Source organism: Lolium rigidum, chromosome 5, assembly GCF_022539505.1.
Source record: "Lolium rigidum isolate FL_2022 chromosome 5, APGP_CSIRO_Lrig_0.1, whole genome shotgun sequence".
Lineage (NCBI taxonomy): Eukaryota > Viridiplantae > Streptophyta > Magnoliopsida > Poales > Poaceae > Lolium > Lolium rigidum.
This window is the reverse complement of record NC_061512.1, coordinates 107,593,215-107,614,201: the sequence shown is the minus strand read 5'-3', so window position 1 is coordinate 107,614,201 and position 20,987 is coordinate 107,593,215. Positions and strand designations below refer to the sequence as shown.

Genomic DNA, 20,987 nt, shown 5'->3' with positions numbered 1-20,987 from the left:
ATTTTTATTTCCCAAATTTGTAGTTATCAATATTTTAACATCTATTGTGATTTTGTTCTTCAGTTTTGCAAATTGCAGCAACCAACAGCCATGGAAAAGGCCAATGAGAGGATTCTTTTGCATTTTCTTTTGGCCTGGCGCCCATCTAATAGTAGACTACAGCACGTTACAACTCTGAACGAAAATTTAACTCGCTCAGTTATGTAACACGATGCCTATGCAGCAAACATTACACTATCACAGGAACGACCCCAACGGTGCTCCTGAGCGCGCGCTAAGGCTCAGGTCAAGATCTACCTCCTTGCTAGCTTCTACCCTAGGAGTCCATCCATTATGCTCCTGCCGGACTGGGAACAGTTCCAGGCAGGCCTCCGAAGCCACATCATCATCCAGTGGAACGAATCCAATGGGCTGGCGGCGGTCTTGCATTGTCGGATGTACCTGCACTTCGGTATCATTGCCTACCCTGGATCCCACGGTCGCAGTCTCTTCAGCCACCGAGAATAAAAGTGCACCTTCGTCAACCATCTCCTGGATGAGTTGCTGTGCTCTCGGTGTCCGCGCTGTGACGAATCCAAACAACTGATGAGTCGTGGGAGGCACTGCCCCCGCAGAATCGATCAACTTGACAGTGGTTGCGGAAGGTCCAAGGTCAGTTGATGGCCTGGTGAAGCTTTGCTCATCTTCCTGGTGGTCCGCTTCTTCAGGCACGTGCAGTTTAGGATCAGATCTTGGCTGCATGAAGCAATTTGATCTAGTTTCTGGAGAGTTTAGCTCTACGGATGATGAATCATTGCCAGGTGAGAGTAGGCCTTCACCCATGGTAGATTTCATCGCCCCCTCTTGCGCCTCACAGTTGTGCTTCACCAGCAATTGATTATCAACATGAACGGCACGCTTCGCAGCAGAACTTCCATGGTCTGGTGACTCACATTGCAGTGCATGTTGTTGGTCCATAAAATGGTGTTCTTGCATCTCCCCTTCCTTGGCACGTGCTGAAGCATCTTGTTCTTCAACTAAAATATCTTTGTCAGACTCATCTTCCCTGCGCTTGAACACTCCCCACAGGTAGTGTTTGCCCTGGCAGACTGTACAAAACAAATTAAATTTTGATGAGTGACTGGTAAGCCATGGTTTATGATGCAAAACAAGGCTTATCTTTCATGTGCAATATTTAGTTGGTGGGAAAATAGGCCCCCAGATAAGCAGATCGATAATAACCACACATAACTGCATAATCTCATGTTAAGCATGCTGACTAGGTAGAATGGCATGTCTCATGTAGTGTATGAAGGCGATGCAGAAATAAGAAAGTAAATGTCCAATTCGATACGTACCATGATATTGCTCTGGCAATATTGTGGAGGGGAAGATTAGCAGCTCAGCAACACCAACAACAGCTTTTATGGCAGCACCGCTATCAATAATTTCCTCCACTAGAACATCTGACTCTTTACTTGGGCTAGAGATGATAATGTCAGACCTTTATTATCACAATGAGCAGAAGGAAATGCAGAGAAACATAAAGGCAAACATACACACCTCATGCTGGGCGGGAAGAAATACAATGCAATGTCACCATCAGTAGGTCCTGAAACCTTCCAGCTCTTTGGCCAGGCTTCCAACTGAGGGAGCTTGATTACTTCAATTACTGGCTGCAACGACGTTGACAATTCCCACACAGGCCTACATGCTTTGGACGACATGTGTGCAACAAGTGAGACAAATACTTCATTGTTTATCTTAAGGAGTCCACTGTTGACATAAAAACAGAAGAGTGAGGAGACATCAGTATTTTACACAATAAAATAACTATTATTGTTTGGGGCAAGGACAATCTGCATACCTCCAGATAGGTTCATCAATGGGTTGTGACAACATACGTCTTTGCTGATTGGCAGACTCTGAATCGAGTTTTATTCTGGATTGGAGACCATCGTCCTTTGCAACTAAAGTTTCCGATGTCAACTTTGGAGAGTTGCTGGTACCAATAATAACCTCTCCATCTTCGTCATCTTCATTCGCCAGTGTATATCGCCTCCGTTTCTCTACAGGCTGAGTAATCTCAGAAGATCCGGGAATCAAAATATCCAGCTGTGCAGCACTGAGATTTCGATCATTCAATTCTCCAGTATGTACAGTCTCTTCCACACAAACTTCCGTGTCTATTCTGAGCTTGCTCAGTGATCCATCGCACTCAAGAGACGGGTGATTAAAATCTCCTGACTGCACATCTGCAGCCTCTTTTCCATCATCGTCATCATCCAACAGAATGAGCTGTCTTCGCTTCCTTGAATTTTCTTCCGAGCAGTTTTGAACAGTATCAGGAAGTTCCACAGCTGTATCACTGGCTTCCAGAAGAGTGTTTTCTTTCAAAGTAGTTTCTGATAAAGAACTTGAATCCGCCCGATGATTAAAATCTCCTGACTGCACATCTGCAGCCACTTCTCCATCATCGTCATCATCCAACAGGATGATCTCTCTTCGCTTCCTTGAATTTTCTTCTGAGCAGTTTCGAACAGTATCAGGAAGTTCCACAGCTGTATCACTGGCTTCCAGAAGAGCGTTTTTTTTCAAAGTAGTTTCTGATAAAGAACTTGAATCCGCCCGATGATTAAAATCTCCTGACTGCACATTTGCAGCCACTTCTCCATCATCGTCATCATCCAACACGATGATCTGTCTTCGCTTCCTTGGACTGTCCTTCACACATTTTTGAACAGTACCAGAAAGTTCCACAGCTGTACCACTCACCTCCAGAAGAACGTTTTGTTTTAAAGTGGTTTCTGATGAAGAACTTGAATCCGCCCGATGATTAAGATCTTCTGACTGCACATCTGCAGCCTCTTCTCCATCATCGGCATCATCCAATAGAATGAGCTGTCTTCGCTTCCTTGGATTGTCCTTCACACAGTTTTCAAGAGTACCAGAAAGTCCCACAGCTTTTTCACTGGCCTCCGGAAGAACCTTTTTTTTCAAAGTTGTTTCTGATAAAGAACTTGAATCTGCCCGATGATTAAAATCTTCTGACTGCACATCTGCAGCCTCTTCTCCATCATAGTCATCATCCAATAGAATGAGCCGTCTTCGCTTCTTTGGATTGTCCTTTACACGGTTTTGAACAGTACCTGAAAGTTCCACAGCTGTATCACTGGCCTCCCGAAGAACCTTTTGTTTCAAAGTGGTTTCTGATAAAGAACTTGAATTCGCCTGATCCAGTAGCATTGATGGTTCATTCTGATTTTCCGCTGCTAAGACTGGTGTCAGGCGACAATCCTTTGGATATTCAATTTCAAGGTTCCCTGACGATATGCAGTTACTATCCTTTGGGGGGTTCAACTGCTCTGCAGCACCTGGAGGTTCAAATTCTTCCACCGGCTTTTCGGGATTAATTTTGTTTATCCTTGCTGGCAAGCGATTTGCATCATGATTGTTGTTTATTGGACGAACAGAATGTTCATCATCAACCTGCTGATTCTCATCATTGCTGGCCTTAGATATTTCCATGGAGATGAGTTCACAGGAATGAAGTGCCTTCTCACTAGCACAAGAAATATTTGGACCATTGCAGTCTCTTGTACTGGTCTTGTTACCTACAGGTCGCATATGTGACCTTTTTGATTTGCTCTTATGGTTTCTGTATGGTCGTGCTTCCATTGTTGACTCTACACTCGTGGTACTTGCCTGGCATGCTGCTGAACCAGAATCAGCATGATTTGACGCCTTATGCAAAGATTCCTCGTGAGTAACTTCACCACGCTTTCGTGGACATTGGTTACAGAACCAGCGTTCTAGTGATGATCCATCAAACAAAACCTCAGCTAGACAGTATCTACAAAATGATTAATCACAATAAGCAAAGAGAATCAGTACATTTTGCAAAAGCAACAAAAGGATAAGTGTTGTAAGACACCAAATTTGACCAACAGTAAATTCCCATAAGAACATGCATAATATAAAGAAATATAATAAATTTGAATGAGTATTGATCTACATCTCCACCATGAGTGCTGCCAAAACTTTTATGTAACAAGTTGGAATTTGCAAACAGACGAGCAAGCTAAGATTACTTGTTCCTATTTTGCAAACATATCAACAATTCAACTACTTTGTTGCACTAGCTATAGAAAAACATAGTACCATAACTATCACATCTTTACTAGAAATCAAGAAAAAAACATGTGTCTCATGGTCTAAGAATCACATGTTGCTTTCTTTGACAAAATACCATCAGTGGCTTATTCAGAATGAGATGAAACACGTGGTAAATACTGAGTTGAAAGGCAGGTATGTGCACTTAGTTCCCTTCATACAAAAATGCATTTTTTCTACCTTGGTAAGTTTAACATTGCTCCCAATGATAGAACGCTGCTTTGAATTTTACACTATTATTTACCATCTTACAACAAAGGCATTTTAATGCACCAGACTGTCTGGAATAATTCTCAGTTTTCTCTTGCATAGAGTTTACTACTTTGTCCTTGTTACAAACAGTTATCAACTCAGCATCTATGTTAGTACATGCTATTTTTAAAAGAAAAGGTATAACAGTGGACAGAAAAGCATACTGGTGTGTGGCGCACTTGCAGTCATCGCAAGATAGCAGAAGATGTTCATAACCAACATCGCCACAGGTCTCACATACAGTAGCCTGCATAATGATAAAAAATGATATGGAAGTTATTCACGGTACTATAAGACAAAGAAAATGGTGAAAAGATGGGTATGTTAGCAGACATGAAGAAAACTAAGGGAACATACAAGATAAGGAATGAAGGAAATAGGAAATGAAGAAAGGTCTATGTACAACAAAGAGAATGGAGACGGATAGAAAACATGGAAGAAAGGGGCAAGGAAGTGAGGAAGGATGGTGGTAGTGTAGACATGACATAATTTGAGCAATTTAGACGGCACTAGAGGCCCTACTTGACACTATTTTCTTGGGTCTGATAAACCTATAAGTTTAGCTGCACTTTCCTCAACTGAGTCGCGTGCATATTGTCTAAAGGAAATTATCGAGGTTCTAAATAGCATTCTTTAGAGGGAGAGGTAGGAAAATGATATTGCGGCGCTGGCAGGCTAACTTACGAGTACATGGTGTGATCCAACACATATTAGACATACATTGTCTAAAAAACCTTAGTGTACCTTTCTTAGTTACCCTTAATTATCCCTCCATTCGCAAATAGTTGTCACACTTGACTAAGGCACGCAGAACTAGGAAATCATCTAGTTTAGTATAAAATCACAAAAATAGCCTTAATCATATCTAAACAATATTACTGTGGGTCTGCTAAATGTGGGGGTGTGGGAGGGGGATGGGAACGTGTATCCGGACAATGTGAAAGGTGAGGTGAGATGTATTTGTGAACATATGAAGTGGTCAAAAGTGACAAATGAACATGAAATGGAGGAGTAACAATCAGGAGTACAAGAGCTCGCTAGACTACCGGCATACAGATCCAGATGACATGAGCACATCCATCCATCCCATTAAAACACCTACAATAGCCCATGCACGCCTCATGAGAAATATACAGTATATGCTAAGGCTCCACTTTTCCATCCCCTTTTTCCTTGTGCATTTGTCCCTCTGAAGAGCTCAATCCCTTAGAGCATCTAAGGGAGGTAGTGGAGTGCTGGCTCCAGAGATTAAGTCGGAGGGAGATTGAGAAGGGAATATATGGTTGATTGGGCTTTAGGCTTTGGAGAAGTAATGGGCTGACAATATCGAGGCCCATAAAGTGTTTATTTCTCTCTTATACATGTGTTATACTAAGTGAAAATTTGTGTATTTTGCCACCGATAAATGATTGACCGATTAGCTGATTACTCCATACTTACCTGAAGGATTTTCTCTCCATTGGCGTTCTTCATAACTATTAGAGAATAAACTAACTTACCATCATTATAGCTCAATTAGGTACACATGACATTGTGCCCCGATAGGGATAATTACGCACTATCATATTATTATCACCGTTTTGTTTTGAATCCTAAGCAGAAGTACCACCTTCAGGAACTCTTTAGACCAAAGGATTTCTAAAAAAAAATGTAGGATTCCAATCCATGGGGTTTTTCCTATAGGGTCCATTTAGTCCATGGACTCTCTAAAATTCCCATGGAATGCTTTACCATACAATTCCATGGTATTTCTAGTGAAACGTTAGACCTCTTAAGAAAAATCTTATGTGTATGACAACCATGACATTTGCTTCCGTCCAAATTATAAGATATTTTAGATATTTCAGTGTGGACTAGATACAGACTGAAATGAGTGAACAGATACACAGAAATGCGTCTGGATTCATACAATTCAGAAAAAGCTAACATCTTATAATCCGGAATGTAATGATACATAATATCTACAGGAATTTCTTGCACTTTTTCTGTGGTGGCTGATCCCTGCGTTTTCGATTGCTGTTGGACATTCTATGAAATAAAAAAATATTCCGTCGGCACGGTTAAAAAGTTGCCTTTCACGGGGCCAACCAAATGGGATTTCTATCTGCAGCAACAAAGCCCTGTTGGGCAATGGCCCAATCTCTGACGCACAATCGACCAAAACAGAAACACAACCTTTTTCGCCAATACCAACCGATTTGGCTCCGGGCACATTTCTTGCGGCAGCAGGGAACCCCAAAAGTAGAAAGCAAAACAAATGTTACATGAGAATAGCAGAACAGATAGAAGCGCGTACCATGCCTCGCTACCTTCCGCCGCTCCAGAGAATCTCCCAAGGGATCAGACGCAACGGCTTCGATCGGCCTCCAGAACTCAAGAAAACCCCAGCTCCCAAATCTGCAGGATACCGGGTTCGACCGAGACCTCAGCAGTCCAGCAGGTCAGCTGCGCTGAACCTCCGAGCAGCTCGACCTCAAGAACATTTTATCGTCGCCAGGAGATTGAGGAGGCGAGACCCCGGCACCGCTTGTAGTGCCGGAGCAATGCACGAGATCAGGCTCCTCTTAAACGCAGGGGAGAAGTGGGGGAGAAGGCAGGGGAGGAGGAGGAGAGAGAGAGAGGCGGTTCACAGTATAGAGAGGATAGCTAGCGCAGTATGTGCCAGGAGCAATAATGGACCTTCCTTCGTGGGATATTAACGGAGGCTGTGTAACAGCGTATTTACAGGCTTAATTAACGTGGTTTAAGGTTAAGGCGTTTGAATTTGGGAGGAAACCGTCCGTCAGCTTAATCCGCGCTGATTGCGCGCGCGTGATTCGGGGTTAACGGGTTGGATCGGGATTTGGACGGGGAGTTAGCGAGCGATCGTGGGCTAAAAATCAGGGCACGATGGGCACTCGATCGTTTATCTCCCAAGATTTGGCTTCTGCTCAAAAAAATCTACTCCACTGTTCGTAACTTGTCTGTGCAAATCCAATGGACGGTGGAAGGTACTGAAGTACCTACTTCTTCGGTCCATAAGGGCATGTACAATGGTCTAGACACATCGTGTTTGTAATATCACTCCATGTCATATATAGACAATAGTATAGACAGCGTCTACAATGGTCTGTCTTTAAGCTATCTATTTTTAGCCATAATCATGTGTGAGTATAAGTTATAGACACCCTTTATACAACAACAAAAATGTTGTCTGTAAGGCGTCTGTAAGAAGCCTACAGACTGTCTGTAACTTTACAGACAGCCTCCCTCTCTCTCATCATTCTCTTTCCTCCACATCACCAAAATCATCTATAACTACCGCTTACAGACAGCTGAGTCACTACCACTGTACATGCCCTAAGTATATATCTAGTTTTATCCTAAGATAATTTTTATGAAGTTTTGATCAATTTAATAGAAAATTGTGACCATAGTTATGAGATGGAATTAATATCACTAAATGAAAAAAGACATGGAATTAATATCACTAAATGAAATTCGCAAAAAAAAGTAACTAAATGGATTTTGGAATATAGTTTCATATTATATTAATCTCATGTTATAAATTTTTCAACAAGATTTTCAAAAGTTGATCAAACATGTAAAAGTTTGACTTAAAATGAAACTAAAGGTATGCTCATTCGTCTGTATAATAATTCTTACACACTGCGCCGTTGTAATTGTACATGCATTGGAGCGTGTCATAGTGTTAGCGGAATTATGGGACTGCGAGACAATGCACGTGCCACCCGTAGATTTGGGCTCAGTTTAGAGTCCTAGTACAAATCTTCTTAAAAAGATGGGTCAGAAAGTAGGGGAAAATGGTTAGTTATCTAAGAGAGAAGAACAAGTTTTTTTACCTCCTGAAACTCATCCTAGTGACCAATGTAGCTCAAATTTATATGTGCGTTCTTTTAGTTTCAAGCTAAATAATTTTGGGTTCACAACTCTAACTGCACCGAAAATTGAAACAGTTCTCTGGTAAGCCAATCTATAATAGTACATTGATCTAATATGACGATATCACTTCCTACTATGGAAGAAACAGAGTCAAAGCAGGTAAAAAAAAAGGGCTAATTGAATTTTGAACCAAATCAGAGTTCCATGGTAAAGTGAACCCTAGGATAGGTCTAGGGGTACAATGGACTACCTCAGCGCATTAACTCATGAAAACTGGTTGGAAGAGCTGAACTATTAATCCATCTTAATATCAAAAGCAACAAATCCGTTTTGAGATTCCTTTTTTTAAACAGCTCGTAAGTTTTCAAAAACAAGCCAATACCAAATTGGCCGATACAAGCGACCACTCTTCCGAAATTAAATTGGCAGACAACATAGAGCTTTTGTTGCCAAAAACTATTGCATTCCTCTCATCCCACAAAAAAATCGTGTATTAATCATCTGCATCGTTCTGCATGCCTTTAAGGTAGCAACAAAGTAATGAGGACATTAACTTATTTCACAAAACTCCATTAGGTGCCGAAATTTGGTTCAATGGATTATGACCGGAGGGTATAGCTAACTTATACTACCTCCTTTTCAAAAAACTAAAAAAGTCAAATGATGTGAAGTTTGACCAAGCTATCAGGAAATCCACTGTGATCTATAATACCATATCTGAAATTCGTCTTGGCTCCCGGGAGCATTTGCTCCCGGATTTTGGGGAGCAAATTTTGTTTTTCAAAAAATTTCAAAAAATTCCGAAACAAATCATGCACGTACCTGACTATGGCACGCACCACCTTGTGAAATGTCACTGCGAAATATCATTGTATGCGTCCTGGGCAAAAATGACAAATTTCCAGATCTGAGATTCAAATTTTTGGATCTCATTTCATGTCAGAAATTTGTCATTTTGTCCAGGGCGCATACCATGAAATTTTGCAACGACATTTTACACGTTGGTGCGTGCCATGGTCAGGTACATGCATGATTTTTTTTGGATTTTTTGATAAATTTTCGATTTGTTCTGATTTTTCGCAAAAACCGGGAGCAAATGCTCCCGGGAGCCAAATCGCCGCTATCGGAAATAAAATGTATATCATTATCATGATGTATCTAATGGCATGGTAGATGTTTTTAGTTTTTTTTAACTTAGTTAAAAATTACATAGCTCGATTTTTAATAAAGATTATACGTAGAGGTAGTACGGTGGTTGACGGAGAGAGAGCGGATAAAGAAACCGGAGCCCATGACGGTTGCTGCCATCGTATGCAGTAAACCGAGCACGTTGCCACGAGCATGGCTTTCTCTGCTTGGCTCTCCAAGCACGGCACCGAAAAGCCATTTTTACTGGACACCGTACATATACAGGTCAAACAGTACAGACTGTGCGGCCGGCGCTGATTGCGGAACATGTAGGGCGGGTTTGGTTGTCTGGGCCCATCTGCATGCATGCCTGCGCGAGCGAGATGGGAGGTATTACGCGTTGCGAATGAGTTATGGGCTACTTTTGGCGGGTCGTTTGGTAATCTGTCGGCCTTTTGTGCGCGGAGAAGGAACCCAGTCCCCATCGTTTGGTTGTCCGTTTTCAGCCATTCTTTCCAGGTCGTGCAGCCTACAGCATGTTTGGTTGCAGATAGCTCAGTGCTATGGTAACTCCTTCACTTAGAGTGGTGAGGTTACCTAGTACTTAGTGGGCGATGCATCACGGGGGGCTGAATTCAGTGGGCGATGCTGCTAATATACAGCAACTAGTACTTAGTGGGCGATGCATCACGGGGGGCTGAATTCAGTCACCGCGCTTGAATTTTCGCCATCGTATAGGCAGCTCTCTCACTGACAAATTCAAATCCCCCATTCCCTCCCCATTTCGAGTTCATTCACCGTCCCCGATCTAGCGACATGGCCGGCTGCACCTCACCCGCACGGTCGACGAGGCTTACGGCGGCGGCGACAGATGTGGCGGCGGCTACTGGCCACGGATGGTCGTCTTCTTCCTCTACGTTGATGACTTCGGTTGTGGTAAGCTTCTGCAAACCCTAGCTTGAGATCTAGATCTTTTGGGTACATAACCGAGGTCTGAACGAATTCATTGTAGGACATTCCTTCGTCGCCGGTGGAGGTTGTGGAGGTTTTCCAGGTTCCATCTGAATCTACGACGGGGACCATTCTCGCTGTTGACTCTTCCACTGGGACGGTGGTGCTGCATGCATCTTCGCTAGGGTCCCCTGCTTCCCCGACCTCGGTGCTGCGTGTGCCTCCTTTGACTGTAAGTCCTATCTTACATATCTCGATGTTCATTGATGTGGTACTGGTAGTTCATTAATCTGCTACTGCTTAAGGATGTCCATGTGGTAGTTCATTGATGTGGTACTGGTAGTTCATGAATCTGCTACTGCTTAAGGATGTCCATGTGGTAGTTCATTGATCTGCTAGTGCTTAAGGATGTACATGTGGTAGTTCATTGATCTGCTAGTGCTTAAGGATGTCCATGTGTAAGGGTATATTGCCCCTATGTGTGGTTTTGGTAATTAATGACAACCCCTATGGACTAATGTTTTCATTGAGTTTATATGAAGGAATATTCCATAGGTACTTCATGTATTCCATGTGTTGGATTCAAGTATGGATGCCATGAAGATAAAGGTACACCTTGTGTATTGGCATCAAGATCATCGATTTAAAGATACATATGTGATATGATCAAGAAGATGAAATGAAGATGGAGTTCTTATGTGGAACTCAATATTAGCCATGCTCTATCTTAAGTGAGTATGAGAAGATACAAGGTTGAGTTGGGCAAGTTCAAGATGAGCATCTTGAGTGGATCACATGCTTGAAGCTTGTCGTCCATTTGGTGATAATGGACATGTGAAGATGTGCATCAATTGGGCTTTCCCATCATAGTGTATGGGGGAGCATTTGTGAGTCTTCACGAAGCAACATTGATCAAGTTGTGGCATTCCGGCTTGTGTAGAGCTTGAAGAGTTATCATCAAGATCAAGCGGGATACACAAGGCAAAGGTATGACCTTGATAGGTTTTCCTTTTACCGGTCTCAAGGTGGTTGATGGGAGACCGGATTATAGGATAGATAGCCGCACTATTAAGAGGGGCTTTCGGTTCAGTAACTTGATCACATCGTCTTAGGGAGCTCAATCCTTTGCATACTTTGCATATCCTTATTGCTTCTTGGTGTTTCTCTGTGTGAGGTTCTTGAGCTTGTTGCTAGCTTTACAACAAGCCCAAGTTCATCGAAAACGGAATCCGCGTGCATCTTCTATTGCGTTTTCGAGTTTGGACGTCTTCACCGTTTCTTGACGGTGGGAGACTCCCTCTCTAAAATCATCTAAAATGTTTTGTGAGGAGTCTCCATATTTCCAACAAAATTGGTTTCATGCGAATCGGAGTTCGGGAGCATTAGTTATTAAAGAAAAAGGAAAAAGAGAAAAGAATAAAAAGAAAAGAAAAAAAGGGGTGGGGCAGCCGGCCGGCCGACCGGCCTGCCGGGCCAAGCGCCGGCCCACCCGGACGAAACCGGCCCGGGCGCTGATGCCGACCGGGCGGCATACTGAGCCGCTTCCGCCCTCATCCGGCGCAGGCTCCGGTCGCATACCGGGCCGCCCGGCGCTGGCCCCGGCCAGGCCGGCCTCCTTGCCGGCTGGGCCTCAGACGCCCCCGCGCCGCCCACCTGCCCCGCGCCTCCCTGGCTATCTGCCGCCTGTGTGCGCTCGCCGCCCCGTCCGGTCGGTGGGCCAGCCCGACCGGACGCCTGGCCGGCCTCCCCAGCCCATAATCCGGTCAGCCGGCTGCCAGGCCGGCTGGGCTGTTTTCTGGCCCGTTTTTCTGCCCACATTCACTTGACTTTTCCCCCAACGGTTTTATTTGCTCCCTAGCTATAAATAGCTCTTCTTCCACCTTGAGCAAACTAGTTCTTCTATTCTCCCACCTCCATTGTTGCCTTTGAAGAACTTGCTCTCTCTCTCTCTTGTCTCCCCCCATGATTCTTGCTCATTCTTGAGGGATCTAATAGAGGAGATCTAGATCTACACTTCCACCAATCCATTTCACCTCTAAGTGAGGGGAACTCTTGGGATCTAGATCTTGGAGTCTTTTGTTGACTTTCCCCATTGTTCTTCCTCTCCAATCTCATCCTAGCATTCGTTGCTTTGGTGGGATTTGAGTGTGAAGGACTTGAACACCTCTAGCGTTCTTGCTTTGCATCATTGCATAGTGTTGAGCTCTCCACCACGATTAGTTCGAGTGAGAGACCGTGAGCTTGTTACTCTTGGAGGGAAACCTCCTAGTTGGCTTGGCGGTTGGTGCTCCGGTGATCTCTTCAAGAAGCTTGTGAAGTGGTTGTGGAGCTTGCCATCTCCGGAGCGGAGGAAAAGCTAACCATAAGGAAAGGGCCATTATCCTTCGTGGGTGTGGTTCGGAGAATAGGGTGAGCCTTCGTGGCGCGGGGAATCCTTCGTGGGACCTCCACTCCTCCAAACGTGACGTACCTTCTTGCAAAGGAAGGGAACACGGGAATACATCCTCGTCTCCGCGTGCCTCGGTTATTTCTATACCCGAGCTCTCTTTCCTTGTGATAGCCATCGTGCTTGAAGTCCATATATCTTGCTATCACTTGTGCTACATATATCTTGTGCATATCTTGCTTAGCTCTAGTTGCTATTGTTACACTTAGTTGAGCTTAGCATATTTAGGGTTTGTGCTTGTAAACTAAACGATAGTTTAATTCCGCATTCTTACAAGACAAATCCGCAAGAGTTTTTAATTGCCTATTCACCCCTCTAGGCGACATCTCGATCTTTCAATTGGTATCAGAGCAAGGTCTCTCCTTGTTTAAGGCTTCACCGCCTTGAGAGTAAAGATGTCGGCTAGTAATTTAGTGCACAATGACACAATTATCTTTGTTGGCACAAATTATCTTTTGTGGCGAAATTGCTTTCTTTGCAATCTTCGGACCTTGTGTCCAAACATTGAGCAATTTCTAGATGTAGGTTTTTCTCCTCCGATGGATCCTCAAAATCTATCTTTAGAGGATGAGAAAAACTTACATCTTGAAGCTATAGTATCTAATGAGCTTTTATTCTCCTTGAGACCCGATTTTCATAGGTTCTTGATATATATAAAGCGAAAGTCGTCTCATGAGATGTGGATCAAGCTTAAGGAAATGTTTGGTGGATCCACTTCTAAATTGGTCGGTGGTGACTTCGAGGAGCTCTCTTCCCCTTCACATCATGAAGAGCTCCAAGTTGCTTCCACCTCCGGTCGTGATGAGTTATCATCTTCTTCCACTTCACCAACGTGTAGCAAGACACGAGGTAATGAAATGGTGAGTGGTGAGGAAAATTGCAATGTTGATATTGTGCTCAATAGTGATGATTCTTCATCTCTATCTCATTGCAATGTTTCCTCTTTGGACTTAAACACATCTAGCATTGAAAATAATCTACATGCTTGTGTTGATAGTCCTTGCATATCATGTGTAAATTGTTTACATAGATCTCATGATGATATGTTTGCCTTGTCTTGCTCCCATAATCAAAATGCTTCTATTTCCTCTAGTTGCTTGTTGACTAACAATGTAGAGGAAACCAAACACTCTATGGATCAAGACATGATTTCAAATGAGGATTCAAGAATATCTTCATCTTCATCCTCCGGTATGCACATGTGCCTTATGGAAAATGGATCAAAGGTATCTCCTACTTTGACTCCTAACACATCCTCTAATGATGAGAATGATGATGATGATAATGATGAAGAATATAATACCTTGGTGCATGATATGGCAATGGTTTATGCTTCTCTTCGTGGTAATAAAGAAGCTCGTGCTAATCTCGAACACTCTATGGATACCTTGAATAAATATAGGGAAACCATAGTGGAGTTGGAGTCCCATGTTGAAAATGGGAAAATGAGATTCACTCTCCTCAACCATGAGCTAAAAGATGAGAAGCATACTAATTTTATGCTTACACAAAAAAATGAATCCTATGAGCTTGAAAATGAAAAATCTATTGATGATGCTTGTGCTACTAACTCTAATTCTTGTGAAGCATCTACCTTAGAGGAGAATGTTGAGCTAAGGGCTCAACTTGAGTTGCTAATTAGCAATTATAGGGAATTGTAAGAAAGTCATAAAAAGCTCTCAAGCTCTCATAATGATCTTCTAATTTCCTATGATGGGCAAAAGTTAGCTCATGAGGCTAGTATCACTAAGGTAACATCTTGTGAGCCTCATGTGGACATTAGCACAATCTCTACTACAAATGCTATATTGCCATGTGCTAGTCCTAGTAGTCCATCTAGTCAAACTAGTGATACACCTTGTGTTGGATTACTTGCTTTGCCTTGTTGCTCTAACAATGAAGCTTCTACTTCCTCTAGTACTTGTATTTCTACTAACCATGTAGAGGAAATCAAAGAGCTCGAGGCCCAAGTCCTTTCTTTGAAGAAAGATTTGGAAAAGCGTCATGAAGGGAAATCCACACTTGACAAGATGCTAAGTGTGCAACAATCCCCCAATGACAAGAGTGGACTTGGATTCAACTCCAATAACAAGAACAAGTCCAAGAGCAAGAACAACAAGAAGAAGGGCCAAGACAAAGTCAAGGATTCGGCCAAGATTGTTTGCTTCAAGTGCAAAGTTGAAGGGCATCATGTTAGATCATGCCCATTAAAGAAGAAGAAGCACTTGAGTGAGAAACAACAAGGGAAACGGCCACAAGGTCAAGGTCAAGCTCATGCTCGACCTCAAGTTGAAGATAGGCCACTTCCCAAGAAGAATGAAGATAAAGTTCCCCTAGAGAAGAAATCAATAAAGAAGATAAAGGGGAACACTTGCTACTTATGCCGTGAGAAGGGGCACCTTGCTTCTACATGTTTAAGTGGTACCTTATCCAACCCTATCATTGTTGATGATGATTATTCTCTTGGTAAGGATAAGGATGGCAATGTGTTTTCCAAGTTTGTTGGAACTCAAAGTGGTCTCAAGAAAAGGACCATTTGGGTTGCCAAGACTATTGTGACTAACCTCTTAGGACCCAACTTGGGTGGGGACCAACAAGCTCAAACTTGATCAATAGGTGCATGTGGAGGTCATTGGAGATTTGGCTACTTCATGAAGAATTAAGGGATCTTCATATATTATATTTTGACCAAGCCAAGTCGTATGGATTATCATTTATATCTTATATCCAATGTTCCTCTTTGCGGTAACTTATACTTCAACTCATCATATCTATTGTAAGTTACTTGCCCCTTTGCATGTTTGGTTTTGTACCAAATATGTGTGTGTATGTGTTGTGTCTTACTTACCTATCTTGTGTATTCAAGTATGTTTGTGTGACTCATCATATACTTGTGTATTTTTGTGAGCCTAATGCATCTTGATGACATCTTATTTGGCTCTCTTTGAGTGATTAATGGAACATCCCATTTTGGGGGAGTGATATGCATTGTGCATCTCTCTTTCTTTAAAATGTGTGTATGTGGGTACCACCACTTAGTATTGATATTGCAAGATTATCTAGTCACTATGTGGTGTGTCATACTCATGAGAAATTCAAATTCTAATGTCCATTAATCATCTCTAGTCGAATTTTTGTTGCCTCTTGTTTTAGAAGAAATGACTTATCACATTATGGGGGAGTAATATGTTTTGTACATATCACAAGCCTAGAAAATGTGAACATATGAGGTTATGCCACTTAGAGTTGATGCTCTTAATTATCTTGTTCCTAGGTGGCATGGTTGCTCAAACAAGCTCCACTTCTATTAAAAAGCTTTTATTGGCTCATCTTATGGATTCTTGTTTGAGTAAGTAATTCTTGGTACGGTTTTTCCTCAAATACATATCTCTATATCTTATTTGGGACACCGTTTGCTTCAAGTTATTCTAATCATTACCGTGCGTGATTGTTTGACTAAGTTGAAGCTATCAAGAATCTTCATCCGTGCATAGTGCTTAATTATATATACTTATCCTATGCCTTTTTATTGTGAAGTTGATCCTGACTATCCTTGTTGAAATATACCACCGGAAGTTAATTCCAATATTCTCATTGTCTTTGACAATTGACAACCTTGTATGTGGTTTAATTTGTGGATCATCTTCATCTTGGATTGCTTCTTATTTCCTTACTTTATTTCCAAGAAATCTTTGTTGCTCCCATGTGTCTTCCTTGTCCCTTTGAAAAATCTTTTGATAAATTCTCTTGATTCATATCAAGTGTTTGTTTTGGAAGACAAACCTTTTCCTTACGGTACATTGTGCCATTGTGAAAAGTGTAGAGGGTTTGGTTTATTTGTTCGAACCTTGCTCTTTTGGGGAGTTTGCTATCTCATTCCTTCTTACATATTTTATTTGCTTGAATGAGATAAATCTTTGAGAATGTTTGCTTTATTTCATCCTTTATGCTCAATGGTTTCTTCTTAGTTCATTTGTTAAACTTTGTTGAACAAATCTTTTGTGATTTGCGTCTTGGATATATTTTGGACAACAAATTTGTTTGGTCAAACCTTTATGCCTTCTTGTATTCATTTGGTGTGTTTGTCCAAAGTGTGTATTTGATTGGATCTTTAAAAGTCCTTGTGCATGCTCATATGTAATTTGTTTATATTGGTAGCATGCTTGCTTTCTTCGATCCATTATATAGGATATACTCCATCAAATCCTAAACGGCTAAGATGTGCATGAAATTCAAATTCCATTCAAATATGCACATATTTATATGGAGTGTGTCCTATATATTGTGGTTTGTCTAACCATGTTGGACCCAATAAGTTTGGGGACCAAGATGTACTTGAATGATATTTTAGGTACATTGGAGATGCAATTGAGGCTTGTCTCATCTATAAGGAAGGTGTTGTCACCATATGAGAATTGGAGTCAAGCTAGGATGATCGATGAACTCTTATCTACTACATCAAGCCATTGCTATCTCGGTAACAAGTATCTTATTCATGCATACTCATATAGCATCCATCCTCTTGTAGATTGCATCTTGGCATGAAATTCTTTATTTCGAAAATATTGAGGTTCTTGAAAAATCCTTTTTAAAAAGAAAACTTCTTATTGTACATTTGAGTAATTTGAGAAGATGCATATGATAGGAATATATATATGTATATCATGTTTATGATTCACCTATCTCAAATATGCCCTCTAGCAATTTATTGCATATCAATTCCTCAAAGAGCTCTTATGTGCAATATTGATGAAATTGCGAAATAAATCCGTATTTATGATACTTGTTGCCTTTCTCAAAACATTCCAACTAGCTTTACTTCCCTTATTGTTAGTTGTGATGTTTTTGAGATTTTCTTTGTTGAAGCTCATTCATATACCTCTAGTGAAAATTGGAGCCAAAGGCTATATATGCTTTTTAAGCAAATATCCGTTGGTATATTTTATGACTTCGTCTTGGATATCGTGTCTTATTTATTTTATTAATATCTTGTGTGTGCATGTTTCTTTATGGATTATCCTGTCCACTTTAGAAACTCATATACATGAGAGCGTTAATCCATCACCTTGATATCCTTGTTCTTTGCCAACCATCTTCTTATCCTTTTGATTTTAGTGTTGTTGGTAAAGAAGATTTATGAGTGCTTGGTTTATTTGTTTTTCTTCATGCACTCATATCTCGTAATTGTTGGACTCAAGTTGTTCTTGATAAGCATATTCTCTTTATCTTAGTTGTGTTCTAAATGATATATAGGGAGTGAGGATTCCATGTTTGTGCATAGGGTATTCAAATGCAAACATTATAAATTGTGCACGAACCTTGGGGAGCTTTCTTATTTTATTTAGAGCATTATATCTCTCTTATCATGATATCTTTGTTTGTCCAATTGGATCTTTGATTGCTTGCTTTATTTGTTAAAGCTTCCTTCACCATGTTATCCTTGTGCAATCTTTGATCCTCAATATAGCTTGACTTCCTTCAAATATTCATCATTGGATATGTGCATTTGATTCCACTCAAATTATGAGAAGTGCACACCTTGGGAGGAACTCACATTATATTGGCTTTCTAAATTTTTCACCCATTTTGACAATCGATGCCAATGGGGGGATAAGTTTAGAGGGTTTAAGGGAATGGTTTTATACTTAAGTTTGGTTTGTGCTTAAGTGTTTTGCCTCTCATGCATTCCATATTTATATGTCTTGCATGGTTGTATATATATATAGTGGAAACTATCCCAAAGGTTAATCTTGACAATATATGCAATGAATTCATGTTCATCACACGTGCATACATTGTGGGGGAGTTTTCTCTATATATATTGGTTCTACTCACATCCCTTGCATTTGTTGTAGTTGTGTGAGTAGAGCCGGTTTTGATATGGGCTAGTAGCTTTGTGTTACTTGACCATATCAAATACAACCTCTTGTATACAACTTATTCTCGGATAAGTTGCGTACTTGTTTCTAATATTCATTATATAAACCCTCTTGTTGTGATTGTCATCAATTACCAAAATGGGGGAGATTGTAAGGGTATATTGCCCCTATGTGTGGTTTTGGTAATTAATGACAACCCCTATGGACTAATGTTTTCATTGAGTTTATATGAAGGAATATTCCATAGGTACTTCATGTATTCCATGTGTTGGATTCAAGTATGGATGCCATGAAGATAAAGATACACCTTGTGTATTGGCATCAAGATCATCTATTTAAGGATACATATGTGATATGATCAAGAAGATGAAATGAAGATGGAGTTCTTATGTGGAACTCAATATTAGCCATGCTCTATCTTAAGTGAGTATGAGAAGATACAAGGTTGAGTTGGGCAAGTTCAAGATGAGCATCTTGAGTGGATCACATGCTTGAAGCTTGTCGTCCATTTGGTGATAATGGACATGTGAAGATGTGCATCAATTGGGCTTTCCCATCATAGTGTATGGGGGAGCATTTGTGAGTCTTCACGAAGCAACATTGATCAAGTTGTGGCATTCTGGCTTGTGTAGAGATTGAAGAGTTATCATCAAGATCAAGCGGGATGCGCAAGACAAAGGTATGACCTTGATAGGTTTTCCTTTTACCGGTCTCAAGGTGGTTGATGGGAGACCGGATTATAGGATAGATAGCCGCACTATTAAGAGGGGCTTTCGGTTGAGTAACTTGATCACATCGTCTTAGGGAGCTCAATCCTTTGCATACTTTGCATATTCTTATTGCTTCTTGGTGTTTCTCTGTGTGAGGTTCTTGAGTTTGTTGCTAGCTTTACAACAAGTCCAAGTTCATCGAAAACGGAATCCGCGTGCATCTTCTATTGCGTTTTCGAGTTTGGACGTCTTCACCGTTTCTTGACGGTGGGAGACTCCCTCTCTAAAATCATCTAAAATGTTCTGTGAGGAGTCTCCATATTTCCAACAAAATTGGTTTCATGCGAATCGGAGTTCGGGAGCATTAGTTATTAAAGAAAAAGGAAAAAGAGAAAAGAATAAAAAGAAAAGAAAAAAGGGGTGGGGCAGCCGGCCGGCCGACCGGCCTGCCGGGCCAAGCGCCGGCCCACCCGGCCGAAACCGGCCCGGGCGCTGACGCCGACCGGGCGGCATACTGAGCCGCTTCCGCCCTCATCCGTCCCAGGCTCCGGTCGCCTACCGGGCCGCCCGGCGCTGGCCCCGGCCAAGCCGGCCTCCTTGCCGGCTGGGCCTCAGACGCCCCCGCACGGCCCACCTGCCCCGCGCCTCCCTGGCTATCTGCCGCCTGTGTGCGCTCGCCGCCCCGTCCGGTCGGTGGGCTGGCCCGACCGGACGCATGGCCGGCCTCCCCAGCCCATAATCCGGTCAGCCGGCTGCCAGGCCGGCTGGGCTGTTTTCTGGCCCGTTTTTCTGCCCACTTTCACTTGACTTTTTCCCCAACGGTTTTATTTGCTCCCTAGCTATAAGTAGGTCTTCTTCCACCTTGAGCAAACTAGTTCTTCTATTCTCCCACCTCCATTGTTGCCTTTGAAGAACTTGCTCTCTCTCTTGTCTCCCCCCATGATTCTTGCTCATTCTTGAGGGATCTAAGAGAGGAGATCTAGATCTACACTTCCACCAATCCATTTCACCTCTAAGTGAGGGGAACTCTTGGGATCTAGATCTTGGAGTCTTTTGTTGACTTTCCCCATTTTTCTTCCTCTTCAATCTCATCCTAGCATTCGTTGCTTTGGTGGGATTTGAGTGTGAAGGACTTGAACACCTCTAGTGTTCTTGCTTTGCATCATTGCATAGTGTTGAGCTCTCCACCACGATTAGTTCGAGTGAGAGACCGTGAGCTTGTTACTCTTGGAGGGAAACCTCCTAGTTGGCTTGGCGGTTGGTGCTCCGGTGATCTCTTCAAGAAGATTGTGAAGAGGCCCGGGCTTCTCCTTCGTGGAGCTTGTGAAGTGGTTGTGGAGCTTGCCATCTCCGGAGCGGAGGAAAAGCTAACCATAAGGAAAGGGCCATTATCCTTCGTGGGTGTGGTTCGGAGAATAGGGTGAGCCTTCGTGGCGCGGGAATCCTTCGTGGGACCTCCACTCCTCCAAACGTGACGTACCTTCTTGCAAAGGAAGGGAACACGGGAATACATCCTCGTCTCCGCGTGCCTCGGTTATTTCTATACCCGAGCTCTCTTTCCTTGTGATAGCCATTGTGCTTGAAGTA

The 20,987-nt window shown here is 42.2% G+C and overlaps 1 protein-coding gene across 1 annotated transcript; it reads right to left on the bottom strand.

The window, feature by feature from the left end:
* Nucleotides 1-237: 237 nt before the first annotated feature.
* LOC124656237 lies at nucleotides 238-7,040 on the bottom strand. Its single transcript, XM_047195018.1, has 6 exons — nucleotides 6,701-7,040; nucleotides 4,569-4,651; nucleotides 1,847-3,832; nucleotides 1,543-1,755; nucleotides 1,338-1,462; nucleotides 238-1,088 (listed from the first exon to the last, which is right to left on the bottom strand). Exons 1-6 carry the CDS (start codon nucleotides 6,701-6,703, stop codon nucleotides 238-240), a joined length of 3,261 nt encoding a protein of 1,086 aa, XP_047050974.1. The 5' UTR covers nucleotides 6,704-7,040.
* Nucleotides 7,041-20,987: the final 13,947 nt, after the last annotated feature.

What these genes read in the sequence shown, in the direction of transcription:
- LOC124656237 (XM_047195018.1), bottom strand. An exon ending in TGCAAGTGCGCCACACACCA is followed by an intron (nt 3,833 to 4,568) that starts GTATGCTTTTCT and finishes ATCATTTTGTAG; the next exon opens with ATACTGTCTAGCTGAGGTTT. An exon ending in ATTGATGAACCTATCTGGAG is followed by an intron (nt 1,756 to 1,846) that starts GTATGCAGATTG and finishes TTATGTCAACAG; the next exon opens with TGGACTCCTTAAGATAAACA.